At 32.3% G+C, this 24,569-nt stretch overlaps 1 protein-coding gene across 3 annotated transcripts in view; it reads left to right on the top strand.

Moving 5' to 3' along the window:
* LOC148610368 (uncharacterized) overlaps nucleotides 1-24,569 on the top strand; it is a 54,409-nt gene that overhangs the window by 9,272 nt on the left and 20,568 nt on the right. For all 3 annotated transcript variants that reach the window (XR_015914815.1, XM_088542894.1, XM_088542895.1), the window contains exons 7-31: nucleotides 949-1,075; nucleotides 2,048-2,261; nucleotides 3,103-3,261; nucleotides 4,539-4,887; nucleotides 5,338-5,632; nucleotides 6,476-6,602; nucleotides 7,128-7,361; nucleotides 8,667-8,867; nucleotides 9,424-9,695; nucleotides 10,061-10,181; nucleotides 11,598-11,816; nucleotides 12,215-12,371; nucleotides 13,168-13,448; nucleotides 13,622-13,822; nucleotides 14,074-14,203; nucleotides 14,373-14,407; nucleotides 14,675-14,813; nucleotides 15,653-15,873; nucleotides 17,059-17,217; nucleotides 17,741-17,936; nucleotides 18,369-18,623; nucleotides 19,171-19,391; nucleotides 19,780-19,882; nucleotides 23,521-23,637; nucleotides 24,309-24,444. Coding sequence is in view for 2 of the 3 variants with exons in the window: in XM_088542894.1 (XP_088399020.1) it covers nucleotides 949-1,075; nucleotides 2,048-2,261; nucleotides 3,103-3,261; nucleotides 4,539-4,887; nucleotides 5,338-5,632; nucleotides 6,476-6,602; nucleotides 7,128-7,361; nucleotides 8,667-8,867; nucleotides 9,424-9,695; nucleotides 10,061-10,181; nucleotides 11,598-11,816; nucleotides 12,215-12,371; nucleotides 13,168-13,448; nucleotides 13,622-13,822; nucleotides 14,074-14,203; nucleotides 14,373-14,407; nucleotides 14,675-14,813; nucleotides 15,653-15,873; nucleotides 17,059-17,217; nucleotides 17,741-17,936; nucleotides 18,369-18,623; nucleotides 19,171-19,391; nucleotides 19,780-19,882; nucleotides 23,521-23,637; nucleotides 24,309-24,444 (4,669 nt within the window). In the remaining variant the exon portion in view is untranslated. The remainder of the gene's footprint in view (nucleotides 1-948; nucleotides 1,076-2,047; nucleotides 2,262-3,102; nucleotides 3,262-4,538; nucleotides 4,888-5,337; nucleotides 5,633-6,475; nucleotides 6,603-7,127; nucleotides 7,362-8,666; nucleotides 8,868-9,423; nucleotides 9,696-10,060; nucleotides 10,182-11,597; nucleotides 11,817-12,214; nucleotides 12,372-13,167; nucleotides 13,449-13,621; nucleotides 13,823-14,073; nucleotides 14,204-14,372; nucleotides 14,408-14,674; nucleotides 14,814-15,652; nucleotides 15,874-17,058; nucleotides 17,218-17,740; nucleotides 17,937-18,368; nucleotides 18,624-19,170; nucleotides 19,392-19,779; nucleotides 19,883-23,520; nucleotides 23,638-24,308; nucleotides 24,445-24,569) is intronic.

The raw sequence follows: 24,569 nt of genomic DNA, 5'->3' as shown, positions 1-24,569 counted from the left end.
GTTACTGTTTGTTTTGTAAATCTTTTTCTACAAGATTTCATTCACGTTATCTCAGACATATTATATATCTGACATGGGCATATGAGATACACTAATAACATATTGGAATCATAAATGAAAAGAAAATGGTCATAATTTAAAAATAAAATAAAAATAAATAAATAAATAAATAATAAATAAAATGATATCAATACATTTAAATATTCATATACACAGCAGTTATCAAAACATGATGGCAACTTTCTTAATAAAAATTGCGAGTCTTTTATAAACCTCTGCATTGCAAATTGACGCCTTTTATTTTAGACAAACTTTTTTTATATAATAACTTGGTAATAGCTTATTTCAATAATTTACGATGACTTCTTGCTGACAAATAAATAGCAAATGAAAGTTATCACCAATACCGTTTCCACATAAGGTATAAACTCTGTTTTGTTTTGGAAAAAAATTTCTACGAAACCCGAATACAAAGTTTCTTAATATATACACAAGCCTAATACCTAAACTGATATCAAGTTTTGGTAAATATTGAGGATGGATTTTCTACTCAACTAGCGATGCTATTAATGAAAATAAATATCTTGATGAATTATAAAATGTGGTGTAAAATAATCCATGGCGCTGCATTCTTGGTTATTATTATTACTGAAAATTGCCACACGGAACTTTAGAACTTATTCTCGTATGACATTTTGTAGCTCAAATCTAAAATATGAAAATATGACAATAACTATCTTGTAAATATTGCAAATCTTGTTATTCTGTACACATGTTTCTAAGACTAACTGTTCATCGTCAGCATTTTAACCAAATCCCGATCTTTCATTACTTTGCAATTATAACAGATGTTCTAAAACTGTATCACAACAAAGCTATTTGGTTTGTAAGGGGTCTAATAGATATGAATCAGATATATTTGAATCAAAGACAAAATTTTTTTTGTAGAAGGTCATCCTAGAGATGTTCACACATTTTCCTGTGGTTGGACTGGTATTCATAAACCAGTTCACTGTAAGAAAGAAGGAATTGATGCTTTGGACATTTCAGGATGGGACTTTAAACATAGAAATAGGTTAGTAATTTGAAATTTATTTCCTGAAAAGGTTAAACAAGTATTTGATATATGCCTATAATTAATTAAATATTATATGTTTATTAATGTCTGGTTAGAATTCTAAAATCCATACTCTATTGAATAAAAGATGTTCAAATAGGCTTAGAGTACATTTGATTTTTGCTTTAAGTTTTGTTTTCCTTAAATTATTTACCTGTTCGTTGAAATATGAGAAATAATACTCATTAAAAGTTTGGTTCGGCTTATTTTGTATGTAGGCAAGTTTCCTTATTCATTTAAAATTCACATATTGTATATTTTCATATCTTAAATGTTTCACTTCATTTTATTAAAGGTTTTACTCGGTTTTCTACATTTTCTAAAAATAAAACCAGGTAAAAATAAACCTGTTGACATTCAATCTATAGTGAGTTCCATAAACTTCCACCGGTAGTACAACCAACATTTGAAAATGCAAGAAAAGCTTACACTATCATACTGCTATTTGGACCGCACACGTACGAACAAGAACTTATGCGTATTAAATATACCCATAGACGCATGGTATTGAAATTCAACATATCCGAGACATCAACGTTGTATTTTGGGTTTTCAATTTTGTTGTTATAATGATGACATAATATTTGATAATATTGTTCTGCGTATTCTCTAAGCCATTGAATATTTGCAATGACCTATAGAAAACTATACCGAAAATTGCTACAAAATAAATGATAATTGGTTCCATTTTTATACAGATTCGTAAAAAGAATATTTTTGTCTCTTTATTCATTTTGCACAAGAATATAATACGATTATTTCAAAACGCTATAAACTTCATAGGGGAGCGGAGGCTGAGAGAATATATGATCAAATAAATATCACTCATTTTGAATAAACTAGCATTCACATTAATGCATTTTGAAATGTTCTTAAACCATCCGTGTTATACATACGAGATGTTGGTTTAATATTAATCATTTTATATAGATTATACTTTAAATGGAGGGTAGAAAACGGAGGATATTTGAATTACACCGACAGAGAAGCCAATGGAAAAGAAATTAAAGTTCATTTAAACGGACGAACATTATTACGAGATTACATATTCGAATGGGACCTCATCAATCCTTATTTCCCATGCGTTGTAAGAAGTGGTGTTTGCAACGATTCGCCAATAAAAACAAATGACATTACAGAACAGGTGAAGAAAACAAAAACTGTTCATTTTATAGTTCATATATATTTTAAATTTATATTTATATTTATATATATATATTATATATATATATTTTAAATTCACACGTGCTAATGTGTGTCCAATAGATAATATGTCAATTAATGGAACTTTAAGGATTTGTTTTATTTCAGTAGATAAAAAGCTTACCATAATGTATGCATGAACAAAAGTTGTTGTTCTATAAAACATTATGTACCAGTTCATACATTATGAATACATTTTCATAATTTGGAAAACAGCATACTGTGATTTTTTTCTTCAGTAAATTAAAGAGTTAACCTTTGCATCAGGACTTTTTAAAGATTTTCTGACCGGTCTTTTATGACACTCTAAAACAATAAACCATGAAGCATCATCATGGGTAAACAAATAAATTAGATGCCAGTGTAGGAATGTTGATATCAATCGTTGCCTTCAAGTCTTATAGTCTTCCTTGGGCCATTAATGCAGACCTCGGACATATTACTGGTTCATTATTGGAAAACACATTTAAGAATACTATAAGACTGGTTAATATAATGCAGTGAAATAGGTGTAACCTATGCTATTAATTAAATGATTTTTTGGTAGCATTTCAATACTTATCTTTTTATCAACAATTAAAATATACCAGCCCTTGAGCAAAGTTCAATGGCTTGATACTCGAGCCTCTGTTTAACGAAATGGAACATCACTGAAAAAAAACCACATATTCAACAAAATTACAATGAACTACCAATATGATAAGTGAAATCGTTTTTTTGTTGAATTAAATAAAACAATATTTGAATATTTTAATCGTTTTTTGTTCTTATTTCTTTAATAGCGAAATGCATTTATATCATGGCCTGGTTGGACTGATGACGACTCCGGTGTTGATTACTACACACTTGAAGTATTTGAGATGTTCTCAGATGGTTCGTATTTGGTACAAGATTTATACATGGTTGTAAAGGACTACAACATCCCAGCTTCAACTCCTAAGGTGAGATGTCCTCCCTAATCGGTTAAAACTTACTGAGTCAAATCAAACATCGAATCTATTTTTGTCAAAATATGCTTGTTGCATCTCAGATGTCAATGAGCTAGCAGGATTGTAAGATAAAAGAATCAGCCTAGCGTGAAGTGTGATTTTCTAAATGAATACATTTTCTAGTCTTGAAATGCACTAACTATTTCCAAATGAATGTTGAAAATTGAATAATTTTGGAGCCCATTGATGAATCATGCCCCTTAAATGTTTGGATATTTGTTTTCATCCATTCTTAATAACATACGATCAACTATCACAATGGAAAAGTATTGATGTCAAGGGTGGTTCTTCACAATTGTTTCTTTTAAAGAGCAATAATAGTTGTACGGTTCAAGTATAAGCGATATGAAGTCCATGAATGATTGAATGTGATTATTCGTATCACAACATTTGGAACACTGAATTTCTGTTCTATACAGTCTTTTGCCCTCATGATAAAACCACGTTCTGTATCTCTATGAATTAAATTTTAGGTATTTGCTCTTTCGAACACTATAATTGAATCGAAACCATTTAAATTCTGAAGTACAAAAAGTGTGACGCCTCTATGACTTGATAAGGAGGAATTAATAAATGTTTGTTCACGTTCTGTTTGATCACTTATTACTTTGATTGAACTGTTTCCTTGTTCAACTGTATAATGTTAAATATAGTACCATTCTATTGCAATATCCTGATATTTTGTTAGTTTCAGTTTCACTTTTTCATAACAAAATTATATCATATTTTTATCGATTTCATTCATGCATAAGATATATGTGGAAAGTTGATCTCAGTGTAAGAAGTTTTCTTCAAATAATACCCGATATAGTTTTTCTATGTGTAGATACCATCTTACTTTCAGGGCTTTTTATTTGTCTTGACAGCCTACCAATTCAAGGTAGAAATACACCTTTACTCATTACTTTTAATATCATAAAGCCAACAAGACAATGACAGTTTTTACCCAGATAAGCCAATTTAACGATCTACCTAATACTCTGTCAAACACATGTGAAAGCCTACAGTGACCATGCAATAATGATACATTCATGTATCTTTAAACTTAATTGGTAGATCATTCCGAGTCATTACTTGTACCTGTACAGTCTAACAAAATCTTTTTAAAGCTGAACTCTTGAACTTTTCTTAATTTTAAGAACCATAACGTTCTCTTAGAGCACTCGGTACCTCCTAAACCATTGATATATACTTTTATGTTCACTCATCATAGTTTTTACTGTTTTAAGGCTACCTTTGTTTTAAAGTCACCGGGCATGTACACTGTAACTATTGCTGTTTTTGACAAAACAACAAACTATAAAGCCGCTCGGTGTCTGGTGTTTTTCGATGACCAGTCTAAAGTAGAAAAGAGGCAAGAAAAACGAACACTTTTAGAACAAGCAACAAAAGTGACAAATTTCAAATGGGTTTCGATCGATGATCAAGCCCTCAAAATCACTTGGAAAGACAGATTTATAAACGACAGACATAAACGGAACAATTGGCTTTCTGGCGTTAAACATGTCCATGGTGTTGATCCGGAATACGATGACTATTACGGGAGACGAACTATTCATGAAATACAAAATATTCATGGTAAGCAACTGACATACATATGATAAATACTGAATATTACATGTCGAAATCTGAATCATATACAGTAGTAACAAATAGCAATGCTACTTAAAGACGAATGTCAGTGTCTTTGATACGGTTTTATTGGATATGATATTGTCTTACGAAAAAGTTGTGATTATATAATACTGACAGTTAGGTAATTGTAATTGATATGGAATGTGCTTTTCTCTGTCAGAGATACTGATTTATTTCATTTTTTTCTTGGAGAAATATTTATTTCGATTTTCAGTGTAAAAATACAGTACATGGCAAGAGATATATTTCCGAGAGTTCCTGTCATAAAATTTAACTGATTTAACTCGGCAAAAATAACATGCCAAGAAAATAGCAATATGTTGCCGCCTCTGGTTCAAAATTCACATGTAAAATCCAATACTCGATAAGAAAGCGAGAAAAATTTAATTACAGGAATTGTAAGATTTGAAATTCAGTACAAGGTCTACGGACCGAATTTGAATTTTGAACAACGATTCACAGCGACTTCGAATCTGAAATCCCAAGAGGGTGTGATCAATGTGCCATGGACGAATGGAAATCGATTAGACATAACAGTCAGGGCCATTGACGTAATGAATAAACATGCTGACGACACAATCACTGTTTATAAAGATTCAACCCCACCAGTGATCAACAATCTGTGGTTGTCAGATGGCGACCGTGTCAATATATCCGTCCACAGTGTAGAAGACTTCACCAAAATGACGTGAGACGTTTGCCTTATCTATTACCATATCAGATTTTTACAGAAACAACATTCTACTAAAACACTTGAAACCCATCTAAACTCTTATTAAAATATGTTAAGAACATTTTTGTCGAGCTTATAATAAATTACGCTTAGTCTGTAAATTATCATTTTATTGGTTATTAATAATTCTTCGTTGATACGTTTTTGATATGCATCGAATGAACAGACGTTTTGCCCATTGCGTCCATCAAATTTCTGCTGAACTCAACTTTCATGAATGAGTTTGTGTCATAGAATTCTATTTGATAGACTAACGATAAGATTATCTTATTGGTAAAGATAGAATAAACAGGGGTTTAAACGAAAGAGACCAGATAAAATGGAAGAAAGTATAATGAATAAATTGGAGGATAAGAGTATTTTGCAGATGCGAATATAAATTGTTCATTACATGAATCTACTAAATTGTTAAAGTACAAAATTCGGATAATATAATTGACTCAAATGCAAACACTTCATCATGATAATTAATGAAAAAACAATACTCGTGTGTACAGGCCATTACATTTTCATCACATGCCAACGAAGCTTTGCAGCACTCATTGCAAACATATATTGAAGGAGTCGTGAATTTAATGAAGAACTACATAAATGAAGTTCAATTTGAATTTTTTTAAGATGATACAAATACTGTTGATGAAAGATTGTAATTTTACACTCATACACCGAGAAGTAAAGATGGCGTACAGCACAAAGCCCGACAAATTTATTTTTTATAATTACATAATGTTCAGAAAATAATTTCATGTTTATTCTAACGTTCATTGTACATATTGATATTTTATCATTAATAAACAGAATTGAATGGGATGCGTATGATTATGACAGCGGAATGGATGAAATTGAATGGCGCTTGTTCGATAATTTCACATCGAAAATAATTCTTCATGGTAAAGCAGAAATGCACGCTCAAGGATTGGCACAGGTACATTAATGAAAAAACTACAGTTGATTTCATTTTCCGTCTGTCCTTCCCGTATAGCTTGAAATATCTTATGCAACTTCATGAAAAGTGTAAAACCGCTTTATGTTTGGCTACAAATATAGATGATCCTTACCTCTACCTTTTCCATCAACAATTGTTTTTCGTAGAATGATAACTATTATCAGGAGGAAGGAGGAGTTGTAGGCATGAACTTGTAATATGTCAACGTCTTCAGTGAAATAAGACTCCAATTTCTAGCATCCTGTAGTTATGTTATTTATCTACCCGATTTAAATGACAAATAAATTATCACAGACTATAGTCCATAAATTTGCATTGCAATTAACATGAACGTGTAAGAGAGGCTGGTCTTCCGGGTGCTCTATTACTTTTGCGTCATTCGTTCCTGTTTATTTCGGCGGATTTTTCGGGTGACATGCACTTAAGGACATGTTTTGGGTATATATACTTCTAGTAAATATACTTTATAATCACAAACAGCTCAATGATAACCAATCATTTCAGAATTTAACACAATGCAAGACAAAATACATGGAAGAACCAAGAGGACCGTCGTGTTACTGCACAATGTTCCATGGATGTTACCATAAACATTTCCATGTCACACCAATGATATCAGACGTCGGTAAAAATGCTGGAATATTGACAGGAAAAGACAAAGGAATTCATGATTCAGATTACTACATTGAAGTCACAGTAACAAATAAAGCTCTGCTGAAGACGACTGTATCTAAAAAGGTATGTATATATATATACAAACTCAAATCTTTCTTTTTGGAAGATAGTAATGGAACACACCAAATTGCTGTTTTAGTATGTGTCACTTATTTCGAAAAAAAAAAAAAAAACAACAAACAAACGAATAAAACAAAATAAATGAAATCCATAATGAACACTTTTCATTGCTTTGGTTCTTATATTATGACAGTGCTGCATTGTCAATCAGTCAACAAGTCTATAGGAACCAGACCAGTAAATATATTTTTATCATATGTTAGTGGTAAAAGGTAACCATGATTATAGCGGTAATCAAAAGAATGTAATCCAGGGACAAAGACCAGACATGGAAAACAGACATACACAACAAAGAACATAAAGTAACTAAAATCACACATACAAAGTAACAAATGCAAATGAGCAACTCGGACTCCCCTAAAACTGGGAGCATGGACCAGGTGAACCGGTAGGGCAAGCGTCCTCTGCTTTTCTAGAAACACCCGCCGAGTTGCTCATAAAAAAGTAAAGTCCGGGGTAGACGAAAGAGGAAAGGAAAATTATGACGCGTTGAACAAATCAGTTTTCAAAGTAAAGTAATCACATGAACACATTTCAGACTTAGTGCAGCCTTATCACCATGACGTAACACGATTAATAATCAAATTATCGGATAATCGATCCATTGAACACCTTTAACAAAATTGGTAAACAACCATATAGAAAATAAAATCACATATCATTCTACTTCATGTCATTTGCTGTTTTTATTGGTTCATTAAGACGGTAATATCCTGGGCTATCACACGTCTCAGTGGGTGATATTTTATCTGTCATTCTCTCGAGAAGTGCATTTATTTGTTCCAGTAATAGTAAATACCAGTTTAACCTGAGTCAGCTTCATATTGACCAAATATGCGCATCATCCATTTTAATAAGTAGAATAAAATTGATTGATAAATAAACAGCAACAGACATGCAGTTTTGTAGCCACGAAATATTTCTTGATTTAGCTGAAGCCAACATCAGTGGTCTTTTGTCTCAAAACATCGCCGTAGTTAGTCAGTGAAATGACGAGTTGACGTCGTGTAAAATTATTTAGTTGGTTTTAAGTAATCGGATTGATCGACTTGATCCTATAAAAAACATCATTTTATATAGCAGTTCAGTGTTATATATATATATATATATATTCAACAAAGTTTATCTAGTTTCTTGGTAAAAGTATAGTAACTTTAAATTGTAGTTTTGGAAAGTTAAAGTGTAGTTCTGTAGTTCAATTAAATATAAAAGCTTAGCATTGTTTAAGTAAATACATATTCATTAAAGATAACCATTGACGTAACACCTCCCTATGAGGGGTTTGTACACGACGGGATAAGAGGAGATCCGGAAGTTGACTATCAGCAAGATTTACATCTGAATGTCCACTGGGAAGGGTTCTTTGACAGGGAAAGCGGCGTTGAATACTACATGTACATCTTCAGCGATCATTGTTTTACAAATGAAGAATTCATATCAAGTTCTAAGGTATTTCACATCAAAGGATACAAAGGATCTCGTGGACTGTTATATTTTTCGGTCTATGAGGAAATGTATTCTGCGTAGCAGATTATTTTCAAGTATACACTACGGGCATTGAGTTATTTTAAATAGATCGATAAAATGCAAATCATTTCTTATAATTGAATTTTTGTATCAAAATACAAGGAAAAAATAAAAAAAGGTTGATGAGTCACGGTCATATTCCAAATTTGGTCCATGAGATGATGGACAAGTTTTTTTCCAATCTGTGAGCGTGTTACATCTGAAGTTAAATTTTTAAATGGAGAACGATTTACTGAAATCAATAATTCAATATCCCCTAGTGACCTATAGTACGAAAGTGTTTCATTATTTGTAACGACCGTTACTACAATAAAAACGGTAAAATGTTATGCCTTTTTTATTTGGAATTATGATTCTACGAAATGTAACTAACGGTATTTATTTCAAAATCGTTATCCAAACGATTAATTAAACTCTATAATCTTAACAAGATTAAATGTGTACATGCGTTAATATTGTTTCATCCTATCTTTTGAAGACAAAGAAAACATATTTAACATTTGCCAGTTCCGTCGCGGAATCAGAAGGCTACTATCACGTGTCTGTGGTTGCTGTTAATAGAGCGAATGATAAATCTAACGTTGTTTGCTCTGACGGTGTGCAAATAACGACCAGGGTGCCATACGTCAGGGATGTTCTTATTGATGGTGCAAAAACAAAGGAGAGAATGGTAAAATACCAAGGGCAAATTTGGAAACTGGATAGAAATCTGAAAAGACATTTAGTACTCAACTCATCAGTCAGTTGCAAGTAAATAAAGCAATATATGTTTCGCTTGTTATTTTTTTTTATTTTTATATTAATACAGCAGAGAAAAATAAATGATCGCATTGACTACTATTTCATAAAATTGATAAGGCTGTGGAATGACGGTTGCTTAATCAATATAATACTTGGAAGATTGATGTTAATTAATTGACAATTCATGTCTCAATAGAAGAATTTCATTACAATGGTGATTTTTAAGTGAATAATATAACCAAAAAAATTCTTTTTTTACCTGTTTTATTTTCTAATTTGGAATCCAAGTGACGGATTTTCATAATGCATTACCAAAATATTGCATGTTATTTTCAAAACATTTTAATTGTTTTATTTTTACCATGTAACTTTAGATTTACATCAGATACACAAATAGCAATGTTGCCTACAAGCACACAAATATACGTAGCGGACAACTTTCTCTGCCATTCTCCAAACAAAAGTATCTTAGCTGTTATACCGAGAACATTACAGGTAAGACCAGACAGTTACCCTAACAATTTAACTGAAACCTAAATACTTTTCTTGGGCATTTTATTCTAAGTATGTTATCTAATTCCAAATGATAAGAATACAATGTGTATTTTTTTAGAGCATATTGTAATCGATCCTTACGTATACGGCCGAATACTATCTGCGTTTTTCATAAATTACCTGTATAGGCCTGTCGTTTCGAAATCAATATGTTGTAGCAATTCATGTCAAATTACCATTTCAAACATTGTCACATTGATTTTAGAATTAGAGTCAACTTTATGTAAACATAATATTTTGTTTACAAAATGTTATGTGTAAAAAGCAAAATATCAGATACGACTCTCAATAAAGGATATAAAATATACTTGAGTAAGAATTGTTTTCTTATTAACAAAAAACAAATTTAGACAGAAGGTAGTAGAATGCACATACTATGACATTACAAGAGTGTTGCCCACCTCTTAAATTTGCTATAGAAAATAAATGGAGATATTGTAAAAAAAATTACGAACACAAATTTAAATACCCCATAACTATAAATGGTACTTTATTTGGCTTGTCTCTAAAATACTTTGATAGAACGTTCCACAGAGTGACAAATAGGGAACATTTAAGGAGAATGACCTAGGATAATGATCACAACTCTTATAAATCATTGGAACGTTTGCATTCAGCATTTTACATCAATCTCATGTAAGCATCAAAGTAACTTTGACTGATTTTATTCTCTTTCAAATAAAAGCTTGATAAGCAGTGGAGAAATTTAATATGATACAAACATATGATTGATCTCAAGAGTTATGTCCATCAACCTTGGTCTACCTCCTTAAATGCAAACCTTTACAATAATGACAACCACGTTGCCCACGATTTGATTCCTTTTTCTTCCCACATTTAATAGGAAGTCTCTGGTTTGAAGTTTGAAATCTACAAAACGTGATCGTCTGTGTTACATGAAATTGTAGTATTTTCGAACCTATGCTCTATTATGAACAACCAGTAATATCTTTCTTAATCAAACTTTCGTTAGAATCATTCAATTTGAATAGATACATTATGTTTTAAATTGTTTTAATGCACCTTTTTTCTCTTCCAAAAATATGTGCATCCTCCTATTCATAGGTGGGGTATGGTTTCAACATTTTAGATATAATTCAAAATTGTAGGTGAATCCACTGTTTTCTTGATATCATTAATACACAAGGCAGCATACTTTCTGTCGATAAACTATAAAGTTTGTTTTTTTTTCTTTGATAGTTCTCATAATCAGCAATTTTACATTACAAAACGTTTGGTTTTATTTTACCCAGTTGGGTACATCCACAGGTTTATACTTAAACATAATTTGAGTAAATCTACGGCAGTTGCATCACATACATGAACTTATTTTATGTATTCTATACCTTATTGCAGTTTAAGATCTCATGGAAACCTGATGTACCAGAAAATTTGATTTATGATTACGAAGTTGGTTTGTCTACTACAGAGAGTGCAATCGCTCCAGATCTATCACCTTTTCGATCATCCAAACACCACACTCATTTCCGTCTAAATCATCCAGATGTTGCAGATGGAAAACAATTTTATGCTGTAATCAAAACTATCAGTAAATCTGGAGCTGAAGGAACTCAGGTTTAATTCGATTTTTGAAAAAAAATATTGATCTTTACATCTTTATGAAATAAATGCTAAATTTTAAAGTGTTAATATTAAAAGAATTGGTAAGTGTAATACGCAGTTCACTAAATATTGAAACCCTACCTTTCACTAATAAATTGTCACATATAAATATCTTTCGTAATGAGAATTACCGTCCACGCTTATTGTGTTTTTTTTGCAAAATTGATTCTTGCAAAAAAAAACCGTTGTTTAATTGCTGTCATTATCATCTATAGATAACACAAATCATGTTAAAACTATATGCATTACCATTTAAAACTCTTTTTGACAATGTGAGATACCATGGTTAGCAAGCTAGAGGTATTTTAGAAATAAATAAAGAGGTAAGTAGAATAATATATTTTTTTCAGAGTTTAGGGCCTTTTATAGTTGATACTACCAAGCCAAGGATCACCGACACTCACATCGATGTAAAACTTGAAAATGGGTTTTTAGTTGCTAACTGGTCAGAGTATGCTTTCTCAGATCAAGAAGACCCATATCCAATGGCTTTGGAATATGCAATAGGTTTGTTATATCATTTGTCAATTATATGTCAAGTGTTACCACCTTGCTACGACGTACGAATCTTATTTTGACAATAAAAATTAAGACATAGCACAAATTTTCCTCTAGATCAAAAACCGGAAATGTCATAAATTGGTTTCAGTTGTTTAAAACACTCCATTGTGATTTGTTTTTGCAATAACACCGACAAATGCGGAGAAATAGTAAATGCGTGATGAACTGAATTAGTCTGCAAAACAATAATATCGAATTCGTTTTGTGTAATAACAAATATGACTTTTTGTATCGCGCTAGAACTCTAACAAGTAGGCTTCTAGAACAGGGTTATGTTGCTACAATATTGAACTCATCACTACAGAAGATTTATGGTCGTCATCATGAACTCGTGGATCGTTATGGTTTTCCTTTCCTCATTTATCTACCCCGAACTTGACTTTTTATGAGCAACTTGGCTGGTGTTCAAGAAACACAGAGGACGCTTGCCCTACCGGTGCACCTGGTCCATGCTCCGAGTTTTTAATGAAGTCCGTGTTGCTCATTTGATTTTGTTACTTTTTATGTTTGATTTTAGTTCCTTTATGTTCTTTGTTGTGTATGTCTGTTTTCCATGTCTGGTCTTTGTCCCTGTATTGCATTATTTTGATTGATTCGCTATACCCTTGGTTCCCTTGATTACTCAATCTAATAATACGTGTATCAATGGTCTTTAGAATATAGTTGTGGTCAAAGAGCAATATACATTTGATCACTGTCATGACAAATGATGTTTTATTTCATATGTTGTTTTTCTATTAAGGCCATCAACCAGAAATGTCCGATATCAAACCATTTGGAGAGCTACATTTTTATGGCAGCTGTGAACGAACTGTTCCTGCAACATGTACAGCTATCAATATCAACGACTTGAAATGGTCTTTGCATCCAAATCATGCTTACTACTTTACAATAAAAGCAACCAACTTAGCTGGTCTATCAGCTATTTGGGCATCTTCAAAGTACATTCATGACATTCAACCTCCATCAGAAGTACTTGTATTTGATGTGAAGAACGATTACCCGACATTTCAAAAGGAATTGGTAAGTAAAATACAAAATTAACAAACTCGTGCAAATAAATGTGATTTGATAAGATACATCCACTTTCAACCAGATTTGTTCAAACTAGACGTTGAAATCAAACTATTTCAATCAGTTAGTAAAATTTATGTATTGATAAAGAGGCAAATAACATTAATTTTCTACGTTTTCAGGACAATATAGACATAGACTTTACAACTGGCAACAACTCGTTGTCTATTACATGGTCACGTTTTGTTCACCCTTATCAAGATGTTACATATGAAGCTTGCGTAGGGTCCGCCCCTAAATCCTGCGACACAGTTGCTATGGTTGCAGTTCATTCGTCGACCTCATTCCATACCTTTTCGTCTTTAGATCTGATGCCATTTAAGGTAACATAATTTACGTGATTAATGAACATATCATATTACAATTTCAGCAATGGCTAAAATAATAAGTTGGAGAATTTGACAACATCACCACCAGGATGAACAATATCAGCCGAAGGCCACCTCACATAATGTTATATTTTTTCATGACTAATTCTTTCTGTTGATAAATATACGGTTTACATGTCTCATTTTCGATTCATTTGCTTATGTCCTAAAATGTACGGCATGCTGTATCAGATTTGTTTTTGTAGATCTATTATTCCACTATAAAAGCGAGTACGTCGTATGGTAGTATCAGTGTTTCCTCCGATGGTGTGACAGTTCTTGACGTCCTTGAACCTCTTGAAGGTATTCTGGTTAAAGACGGAACCAACTGTGAAGGTATCATTTTTTTACCGAATTTCCGTTTAAATACAAAGCGATTATAAGCTAATATCAACTAAAGTCATTTATTTATAACAAACAATTGACTGATATCGAGAGTGGTGTCGCACATTTTGTTGAAAGCGTGATACATATTCTAAATACATATATATTTCTTTTTTTTCAGAGTCGCATGAACTTAGATCAAGCCACCACCAGCAGGTATATATCGGTCGTATTAAGGTGCAAAAGGCAAGCCCTAGTTCCTCATAGACATTTTTAATGAATTGCGAACTTTAATAATTTACATCTTTACTTTCATAACAAAATCTGTACAATTCGCAATTTTATAAAATTTAATACTTTATCATTATATAAAAGTGCGAATATACACGTTAAAAGATTTTAAATCAAGACTTTTGTTTTAACATTTAAATGAAAAATAAACAGTATGAGAACCATTTCATTACATATGGATTTGGGTTGCAGGACTCAAGGCCGTCGTGTAAGAACGACATTGATTTCCAGACATCAACAACTACATTAAGTTCTTACTGGACAGTACCGGATGCATATAAACCTTTCATCCGCGAGGCGTTTGTAAAAGTGGAGGAGAGAATTATCGGGGGTGACGTAAAACCATATCATATCAAATTAACAAAATGTATACTCAAGAAAGTGGTTAATCTTTAGATTTATTTGCATCAGTTGACCAACTAAAACATAGACCCTTTTGTGCTAAATGTCGGATAGTCGATGAGCATTCGTGGTTCATGCTAAATATACACTTCCGCAAGGAAATATCTAATGCAAATATAAAATTCGTAATTGAATGGCATATAGTAAGAATTTATTTTCTTTTATTGTGTGTTTTTGTATTTATTTTGCATTTTTTTTTTTTCATTTTTTTTATTTTGGCAATTTTCTTTCTGAGATATTTTTATACTTCGAGTGCACTATGAATAGTGAAGATACCTCATATTTGTACATACTCGTTGCATACAGTTTTTTTTTTTGTAGAGGAAAACCTTTGAATATTTTGATTTTTTTGTTAATTATTGACTTCTTATGCTAGATTCTATCCTCTTCATAATTATAAAGCACTAGAGAATAATGTTTCAAAGGAAGATAATTCATAGATATATAGAATCGAAATAAAGCACTTTAAATCAAATGGGTTATATAAAAGGAACAGGTGGTACATGTGATAAATGATAGATATTATTTTAATTGTTTTACTTGTATATTTTAGCCAAGCAAAAATAACAATCCAGAAACCATCAAGTGTAACCTTCCATAATATATCTGTTTATACGGAACCATATTTATTTAAATTTTGATACGTTACCATCCCATTGTTATCACCTGGTAAATTAAACACTTCAGAAATCTTTCATTTGCCAGGTATATACAAAGCTGTGTTATATAAAAGGTATTTTGATATATTGAGGTTTTAATTTGTTTTAGGAGTTTGGAAGACATTTCAAGGCTATACATACGTTGGAAGCCATCAGTTTGCTATTCTCAATGATATGACTTTGAAACCTGGGAAAACATACAGAATCGTCTTACAATTTTGTTCGGAAGATATATGTTTTTTACCAGTATTTAGTGACGGAGTTACAATTTTAGTCAACTCTCCAGTGCCTGGAGACGTTGAAATTAATCTTTTGAATGCAACAAACAAGGTAAATTGATTAAATATAAAGTAACAACTTACAAGACAAATCTGTAAATATCTGATTGTTTTTAGAACTCGTACGTATTGTTTACATACAAAATTTTGATTATTAAACAAAATGATTTTATGTTAAAACTATAGTTAATTTCACCTGAAGTCAGGAAATTTGTGCCTTTAATTAAAATAGCTGAAAGAAAATATCTGAATTTTGACTTCAAGACTGCATATCAATTTTACATCCGACATATACTTGATAGAAAACATAGGAATACGGAAGTTTCATTGAAGGGAAATTGGCGAAACATCACCACTCTTAATAAAATAATGTACAATGAACGCGTTAGAAATAGGCCAAAATGTTAACATACCATAACGGAACAAACCCTGAAAAAAAAGGGGGGGGGTAGTAACGGCAAGAATTGTATGACAAGACGTTCGCAGTGAAGAATAGATAACGAACAGTTTATTGATATTATAATGCTGTGTTTTGCTTCAGGGGCTTGAGGCAATATAATTTATGATTTGAATTTTTGATTATGTTATATTTAAAAATAAGTTTTAAAAATGTTCGTGTGCATATGTGTCACAGTTAAGACAATGTGTGATTATGTACTCACTGTAAATATAATGATTTCTAAAATCATCCATACTTGATTTAGTATAAATATACTACTAAATATGTATTTTTTTATTATTGTTAATCATTACATTGCTAATAAAAACACTTTTTTTTGCCATACTATTAACAAACCATGTTATGCTAACATTTACATTGGAGTATAATTTTATAGTTTGTAGATACATACAAATAAAAATAATGTACATATTGCAAACCTCTCATCAGCAGCACTAGATTTTACTTAGGAAGTTCAAGATCCCAAAAAATACGTTTTAAAGAAAGAGTTCTCCCAACAAAAAAATCGAGATATGAAACGAACCCGAGAAGTTGTAACCTTATAAATTATATTATTTATTCATAATTCAACAAAATGTTCGTTCCATCGCTATATCTACATTGAAAAATGGAAAGTACAGTCTTCAATTTCGCAAAAACTCGTAAGAGTTTAGTTGGTAGTTACTTATAAAAATAGCATTGGGACGGCATAACTGACGATATATTTTACACCTTAGACACCACACTTTTTTGCAACAGATGTTAACTATAACATTTGTATGAATGTTTTACTTACAGCTTTTTGTGACCTTCGAGAAAATGCACGACCCTGATATACCCGATATATCAGAAGCCATTAATGTGTGTAGTTTCTATGAATGGGCTTTAGGCGATGATGATGGATTACACACAAAGTGGAATGTGATGGAAAAATACACTAATTTAGACATTAAACACGTAAGAAAGAACTATCAATGGTACATTAAAATATATCGGTTTTTTTTAAATTTGACCACTATCATAGTATCATATGCGTGTTTTTTTAATAAGGTTTGCCGAATAAGCTTAACATGGGGGGCGAGTAATCAAGGGAACAAAGATTCTAGCGGAAATAAAAAAAAAATGTAATCAATGGACAAAAACCAGACATTGAAAAAGACTCGCTCAATATATACAATGCAACAAAAGTAAATAAGCAAATAGGACTCCACAAAAAAAAAAAGCTTTGAAAAAAAAAGAAAAAAAAACCTTTCCCAATGTGGAAAAAAGGCAAAGGAATTCATCGAAATTCAATTTAAATGTTATTTTCTGTAAGTTTAAACTTGACCTCTTTCTTGCTCTCTCTTGTGTTCATCGTGTCTCGTGTTTACCGTTACCTATATATCGTACGATTAAATCTTAAAAGTGTTTGGACGTATAATTTAATTTTTATTTGTTACAACTCTAACCAATGTCATAATAAATACTTTACATTTTATAGATTTTATTTAACATTATATTTAATAAAACAATGGACCATTCGAAATGTCAAAAAGTGTTCTTACGAGGATACAATAGAGCTGGCTTGTGGACAACTATTTCGGCGGACATTAAACAATGTGTTGATAAAAAAGGGCATTCAGTACTTACACCCAACAAAATAATTGATGCCATCGGAAGACAAAAGTACAGTCTTGGTAAATTAACTTTTCTGCTTTCAAAAGCGGATGGTACTGTTCACATATATAATTTCCAGACATCCAAAATTACATTCTGTATTACAAATATGTGAATGTTAGACATAAAACATGCTTTATGTGTGAAAAATATGGCTCTTGTATATTTTTTGAATTGAATTTCTTGGCAATAAATTTGAAAAACAAACATTGAATTGCAATTTTACGCTATAGAGATTCATATACAGCCGGTAACTTGAATATAATATATCAAACTGTCTCAGTTCTGACCATAATCTGATAACAAATAATATATGATATTAAATTAAAAAATAGATATCTTGATGTCTAGCAAAAAGTTGAAATGCTTTAAATTACCCTAACAAAGTATTTAATTTGGATACATAACAAGTTATTATTTATTATATGAAAATGTCTAAACAATAATTTTAGATGGAACGAAACGCGATGGTTTCGGACTTGATATTCATCTTGATGAAAATGAACGGTGGAAAGAAAACGATAGAGACTATACACCCTACAAAAATGTTCTGTCTGCCACATGGACCTCTCTTCGACACAAAAACTTCACATGGGCAATTATTGATGCTGCAAATTTGGACATTAACAATAACTACAAGAATAATGAAATGCTAATGTTATCAGATCCTTGCTCTCATTCAGATGCAATAAAATGTGGCAAAACAGGTGATTAGATTTAAAACGTTTTAGACATTCGACAAAGTACAATTTGTGCACAAACAGCAACATACAAAAACACATGATATAAAAAAAGTTACCGAAATTTATCAAGTCTGATCAACTCATGTGCATGGTGCTGCTGTATAAGAACAACATCCCCTTTCATTTTACATTTAGAATATCGACGAACGATAGACGATAACGAAAGTTTCGTCTGGTAAACAACGATGACGTTGTATTTGTCTTATATATAAGAAAGTATACAACAGGATTTTCTGGCCTCTGTATGTCATGCTTCGTTTCTTCCTTTGGTTACTTTTAAGTTACTTAAGTAAATTGGGACAACTCTTTTGCTGTAGTTTTGTTTAATGATGTTTTGGGTCCATCTGCATGCCTGTGGTGGGAGGGATTTCTCGTCGTTCATTGAAGACAAATGGGTGGCCTTGGGCTGAAATTTTCCTTCTGGCTGGGTTGTTGTCTTTTTGACATATACACCATACATATTCTTGCTATATGTTTTATTAAAATGTAATGAATGCCTTCATACTTCTAGAAAAGGCTTACATAAATGCCATTTTCAATTCGACGGAAGAGCTAGTACACGGAAATCGTTACATTATATGTGTCAATGCTCCTAGAAAAGAGGTGAAATATGAACAATGGACGGAGGTCTTGGACGAGGTTAAAGCATGTAGTGATGGAGTGACTGTCGATCTGACACCACCAAAACCTGGGAATGTCTGGATTGGCTTAGATTCACACCAAAAGTATCAAGTGAGAATAATTCTAAAACTCAGTACCTAGTAAATTGAGTTGAATGTTTCTTTTTTGATTTTTCATAGGCAAGTAAAAGCGTTCACCGTAATACGTAGCTTGCGCTTCGTGTTATAAATATGCAGACGGTCAACGTTTTTAAGAGCCGACAAAACATCACACGTTGACTATTCAAATCTCATACTATAAATTCACTTCATATGCTCTTTTTATTTATTTATGTTGTATCTTTAGAAATAATTAGAAAAATGGCAAAACACAGTGATAAATAAAAATAGTCCATTTAGTTGCGGACATGGCCTATATTAATAACAATAACAATTATTTATAATTTCTTGAATTTTCTTAAATGAAATGACTGACTTTGTTACTATACTCTTTTATTAAGTCATCTTGTTCGGACATCTTTGTTAGTTGGGAATCTTTTACTGATGTCGAAGAATTTGATATGAAAGTCCACAGTGGCATAAAAGAGTATATGATCGGAATAGGTGAGCAAACTCTAAATGATTATTATTACACTTTATGTGACAATACTTGACTATGTTGTAGGAACAATTAATTGATTGGATAAAGATTAATTCTTTAGCCAAATTGGTCTATCACTGGTCTCTCATCAATAAGTCAAAGGTTTTATCCTCGCTGACGATTGAATAATTTTGTGAGTCAAATCAAGCCTTCTCGTTTCAATTGGACAAAATTACAAATAGGGGGTTGCATAGGTGTTGATATTTTTGTGTTAAGAGTCGTTTATGGTATGCATACTTTTGAGAAGACGAGTATGGTAGGGGTGGTGGCTTTTTGAGTTGTAGGAGGTAATAGATTTGAACAGATATTTTAATTGAAATGCCTAATGGATGCATTATTTAGTCGAATGGGTTTGTTATAGACCTGTCACTGTACGGACTGGTGTTTGATTCTCAGAAGCGACTGCATATTTCTGTTAGTCGACTCATGTTCTTGTTTCATATACGAACTCATTTAAAGTATAAAAAAAGGCAGAATAAGCCTTTCTGATAAAATGATAAAATAATGTATATGTAAATGGTATCATCGTAATTTTATTTGGATCTATGCTTATATATTTATACATTTATGTTTATACATTTATATTTGACTACAACGATGACGAACCACATTGTACCATATCAAAATGTGGTATTAAAAATTGCAAAATATGCAACATTCTTATAACTGACTCTTACTTCTCCAGTTCCTTTACAAATAAAACCTTCGATAAAAGAAGTCACGATGACTTAAGTTGCAAATCAACAAACTTAATATATGGATTAGAATGCAACTTATGTAGTTTCGTGTATGTCGGAGAAACGCAAGAACAATTAAACAAAAGAATGTGCAGTTATCGTCCGGGAATTAACACCACCAAATAGCCGACAGTTTATCAACACTTTAATCAACAAGATCATCCAATCCTCTCTATGAAAGTTCGTATTTTAGAAAACATTTACCATCCTACGAACAGTCCCATTCTAAGTAAAAACTATCGTAGGGAAAAAGAGGAGTACTGGATAAGCAGGCTAGGTACTGCAATACCTTACGGATGCAATGACATTATCAAACGTATTGGCAACCTTTCAAGCCAACATAACAATAGCATAAATGTAATGAATTTATTTGATAAAATTCTAGACGGGAAAGGAGTCATGGTTATCGACACTATAGTCACCTAAGTTACATGGTGTCTCCATAGATGGTCTCCTTCTTTCATCCAAAAACTTCTTGGACTTCATCACATTAGAACCAAACTTTATTCTATACCACTCACTCTACTACACTCCCTTTACAAAACAAGTCTTGACACTCCTGTTTCTGACCCCACCTCATCATTGTACAGACTTGTTGCCATCATTTTGGATATTGGTTTCCACAGACTCTTTAAACCAGTCTGTGTGAAAAGTCAAGATGAAGAAAAACGATCATTTCTTCCACTACCGTTTGTTAACAAAGGTATAGATGCAATTAATTTGGCTAACATCCCCCATCACAAAAACGTTACCAACAAAATTCCCCTATATTTCAAAGACAAATCCATACCAATTATTTCATATTCCTATACTTCACCCATTGCATCCAAAATTTTCAATTATAAAAGGCTATTGCAGAACCTCGAGATTGAGGACTTCAAGGCTAAACCAACTGACTGTTCTTGCAAAAATTCTCCATTCAAATATGGTCCTTCTGGTCATGTCGTCACGGGAGTTTTAACCATCACCGGAAACGAATCTCTACGTAATATCCCTTCTAATGGTCCATAAATTGGAATTATATAACTTTAAAGTTCTTATGGATGCCGTCGAGGACTATGCAAGAAAATGGATAAATCGAGAACAAGAAGACATTGATTCTCTTTCAGAGTGGTTAAAGGCCCTGAGGTCTTTAATTTTGAAACGAATGAAAGTTATAAGTAGGTCAATGAGTGCCAAGGCTACATCGGTTTTCAAAGACCTCGGTGTAGCAAAAACATTGTCTACTATACATGACAAGTATGTTGTTGTACCAGCAGACATAGCCCAAAACAACATTGTTTTTGTCTGCAAAACGTTTTAATCCAATGTTTATTATCAGAGATAGACGTGGAAAATAATAGCCGTGATAAGACCTATACTGCTACCACACTCTCCAAAGAAGAGATTGTGGAAAACCATAAATCTGTGCTATCGTCTTTTGGTCTCTCTGCCAAGGACGATGATTGTGATTTACCGTTTATGTACTGGATTCATAAGCTCCACAAGAATCCATACAAACAACGTTTCATAGCTGAATCTGCAAAATGTATCACCAAACCTTTTTCGAAACTTTTAACTTCTATATACCCACAACTGTCAAAGAGGGTCTGCAGTCCTACCACAACACTTGTTACTCCCGTAGTGGTATTAATTCAATGTGGATCCTAAAAAATTCGAAAGAAATTTTGGAGACAATCAGCTCAAGACTATTATCTGAATATAATAGCATTAAAACCTATGATTTTTCAATACTGTATACTTCTTTTCCCCATACTCAGTTGAAATTCTGACTTAAAAACATTATACATCGTCCAAAAAAAGATGGTACACCCAGATACAAATATATAGTTCTTGGCAGAGATTCCTCATACTTTGTAAGAAATAATTCCAAATCATCTTCCAAATACACAGTGGAAGATGTTTACAAAATGCTGGAATTTTTAATCGACAACATATTTGCCCAACAAACGGTCGGCATTCTAATGGGAACAAATTGTGCTCCTTTACTTGCTGACCTATTCCTTCTCTCTTATGAGGTTGACTTTATAGCTAATCTGATCCGAAAGAAAGAATATCGTTTGGCTAGATCCTTTAATCTCATTTTCTGCTATATAGATGACGTATTATCTTTAAACAATCTTAATTTCGGGGATTGGATACATTGCATCTACCACAAAGAACTTTAGATAAAGGATACTACAGACACTGTGAAGTCAGCCTTATATCTTGACCTACACTTAGAAATCGATGGTAAAGAAAAATTATTGACCAAACTTTACGACAAACGTAATGACTTCTCACTTTCCTTTCATCTGTGGCAACATCCCTTCAGCACCTGCGTATGGAGTGTTCATATCACAACTCATACGTTATGCCAGAGCTTACAGAAACTACGCAGACTTTTTGTATCGCGCTAGAACTCTAACAAATAGGCTTCTGGAACAGGGTTATGTTGTTACAAGATTGTAGTCATCACTACAGAAGTTTTATTGTCGTCATCATGAACTCGTGGATCGTTATGGTGTTTCCATCTGCACCATGAAATCTGGTTTATTCAACGGGTCATAGTTTTCCTTTCCTCGTTTGTCTACCTCGGACTTTACTTTGTATAAGCAACTCGGCGGGTGTTTCTAGAAAAAACAGAGGACGCTTACCATACCGGTGCACCTGGTCCATGCTCCCAGTTTTTAGTTGAGTCCGAGTTGCTCATTTGCTTTTGTTACTTTGTATGTATGATTGTAGTTATTTATGTTCTTTGTTGTGTATGTCTGTTTTCCATGTGTGGTCTTTGTCCCTGGATTGCATTCTTTTGATTACCGCTATATCTTGGTTCCCTTGATTACTCTTACCATATTAACTATGAAAACAAATTTACTTTTTAGGTTCGACATGGGGAGCTACAGATATAGCAGAATACAAATCTGTTGGTCTAGTCAATCATTTTACTGCACACGGTCTTCGACTGCAAAATGGACACGAGTACTTTGCAACAGTTAAAGGTATATAAATATGTTTTAGTAATTTTTAATCAAGTAAAATATAGACGCGCAAGAAGTAAATTTTCTCATAAATGTAATCTTTATGAGTTTAACATATGATCTTTTAATCTGACAGGAAGTAAATAATTATATCAGTGATAATTGAAACTACTTGGACATTCCTATTACAAAGAAGTATGATGAAAACGGCCGAGAAATTCCGATTTCGAAACATATTAGACAACTCTGTCCGCAGACAAGTATTCCAAAGCCTACTAAAACAACACTAAAAGGGCATATCCACTCTAGCTTACAAATTCGTCGTCTAACAAATTCACCTGCCCCAAATTGCAGCATCTTATACGGAACTGTACAAAATATGTACTGAAATGTTTCTAGGAGTAGTCATTTAAACATGCTGGTATGTTTTTCCAATTCTTTGTTTATGTATCCAAGAAGTTTTAATGATTGGGTAGAATATTCATAATCGAAAATTTCATCAAATGAATAAAGAAGAATTACGCCCTTTTATGAAAATAGGTAAGGTATTATATACTAATCCCAGGTCTAACCTAAAACATGTTGGGAGTTGAAATTTTTTTTTCAGTCATTTGCATTTAGATCTTAGTAGTTTAACAGTTCGTGTAAATTAATAATATTTTTTTAATGTAAATCTGAATGCTCCTCTTTAGGTATTGATTTCGTCGGTAGAAGTTCACAATCTATTTCTCACCCTGTGAAGATAGACATGTCACCACCGGAAATTTCAGAAGAACCAATATCAATTAAAGGAAGACATCTCTCTAACATGAATGAGATCGACGCCTGGTTAGTAAATAAGCTAACAGTGTGTCTAAAACTTCTTAGATTCTATGCGTTTAAGCGTTTTGAGATCAATGATTCTCGAAATGATTGTCAAATACGCATAGTGAATTTTAGGTGTCATAATTGTA

The sequence above is a fragment of the Perna viridis genome, chromosome 8, assembly GCF_037379345.1.
Source record: "Perna viridis isolate PV_CMFRI_1.1 ecotype Kerala chromosome 8, ASM3737934v1, whole genome shotgun sequence".
Classification (NCBI taxonomy): Eukaryota; Metazoa; Mollusca; class Bivalvia; order Mytilida; family Mytilidae; genus Perna; species Perna viridis.
Note: the sequence above shows the minus strand (reverse complement) of the source record. Positions and strands in the feature narration are given on the sequence as shown.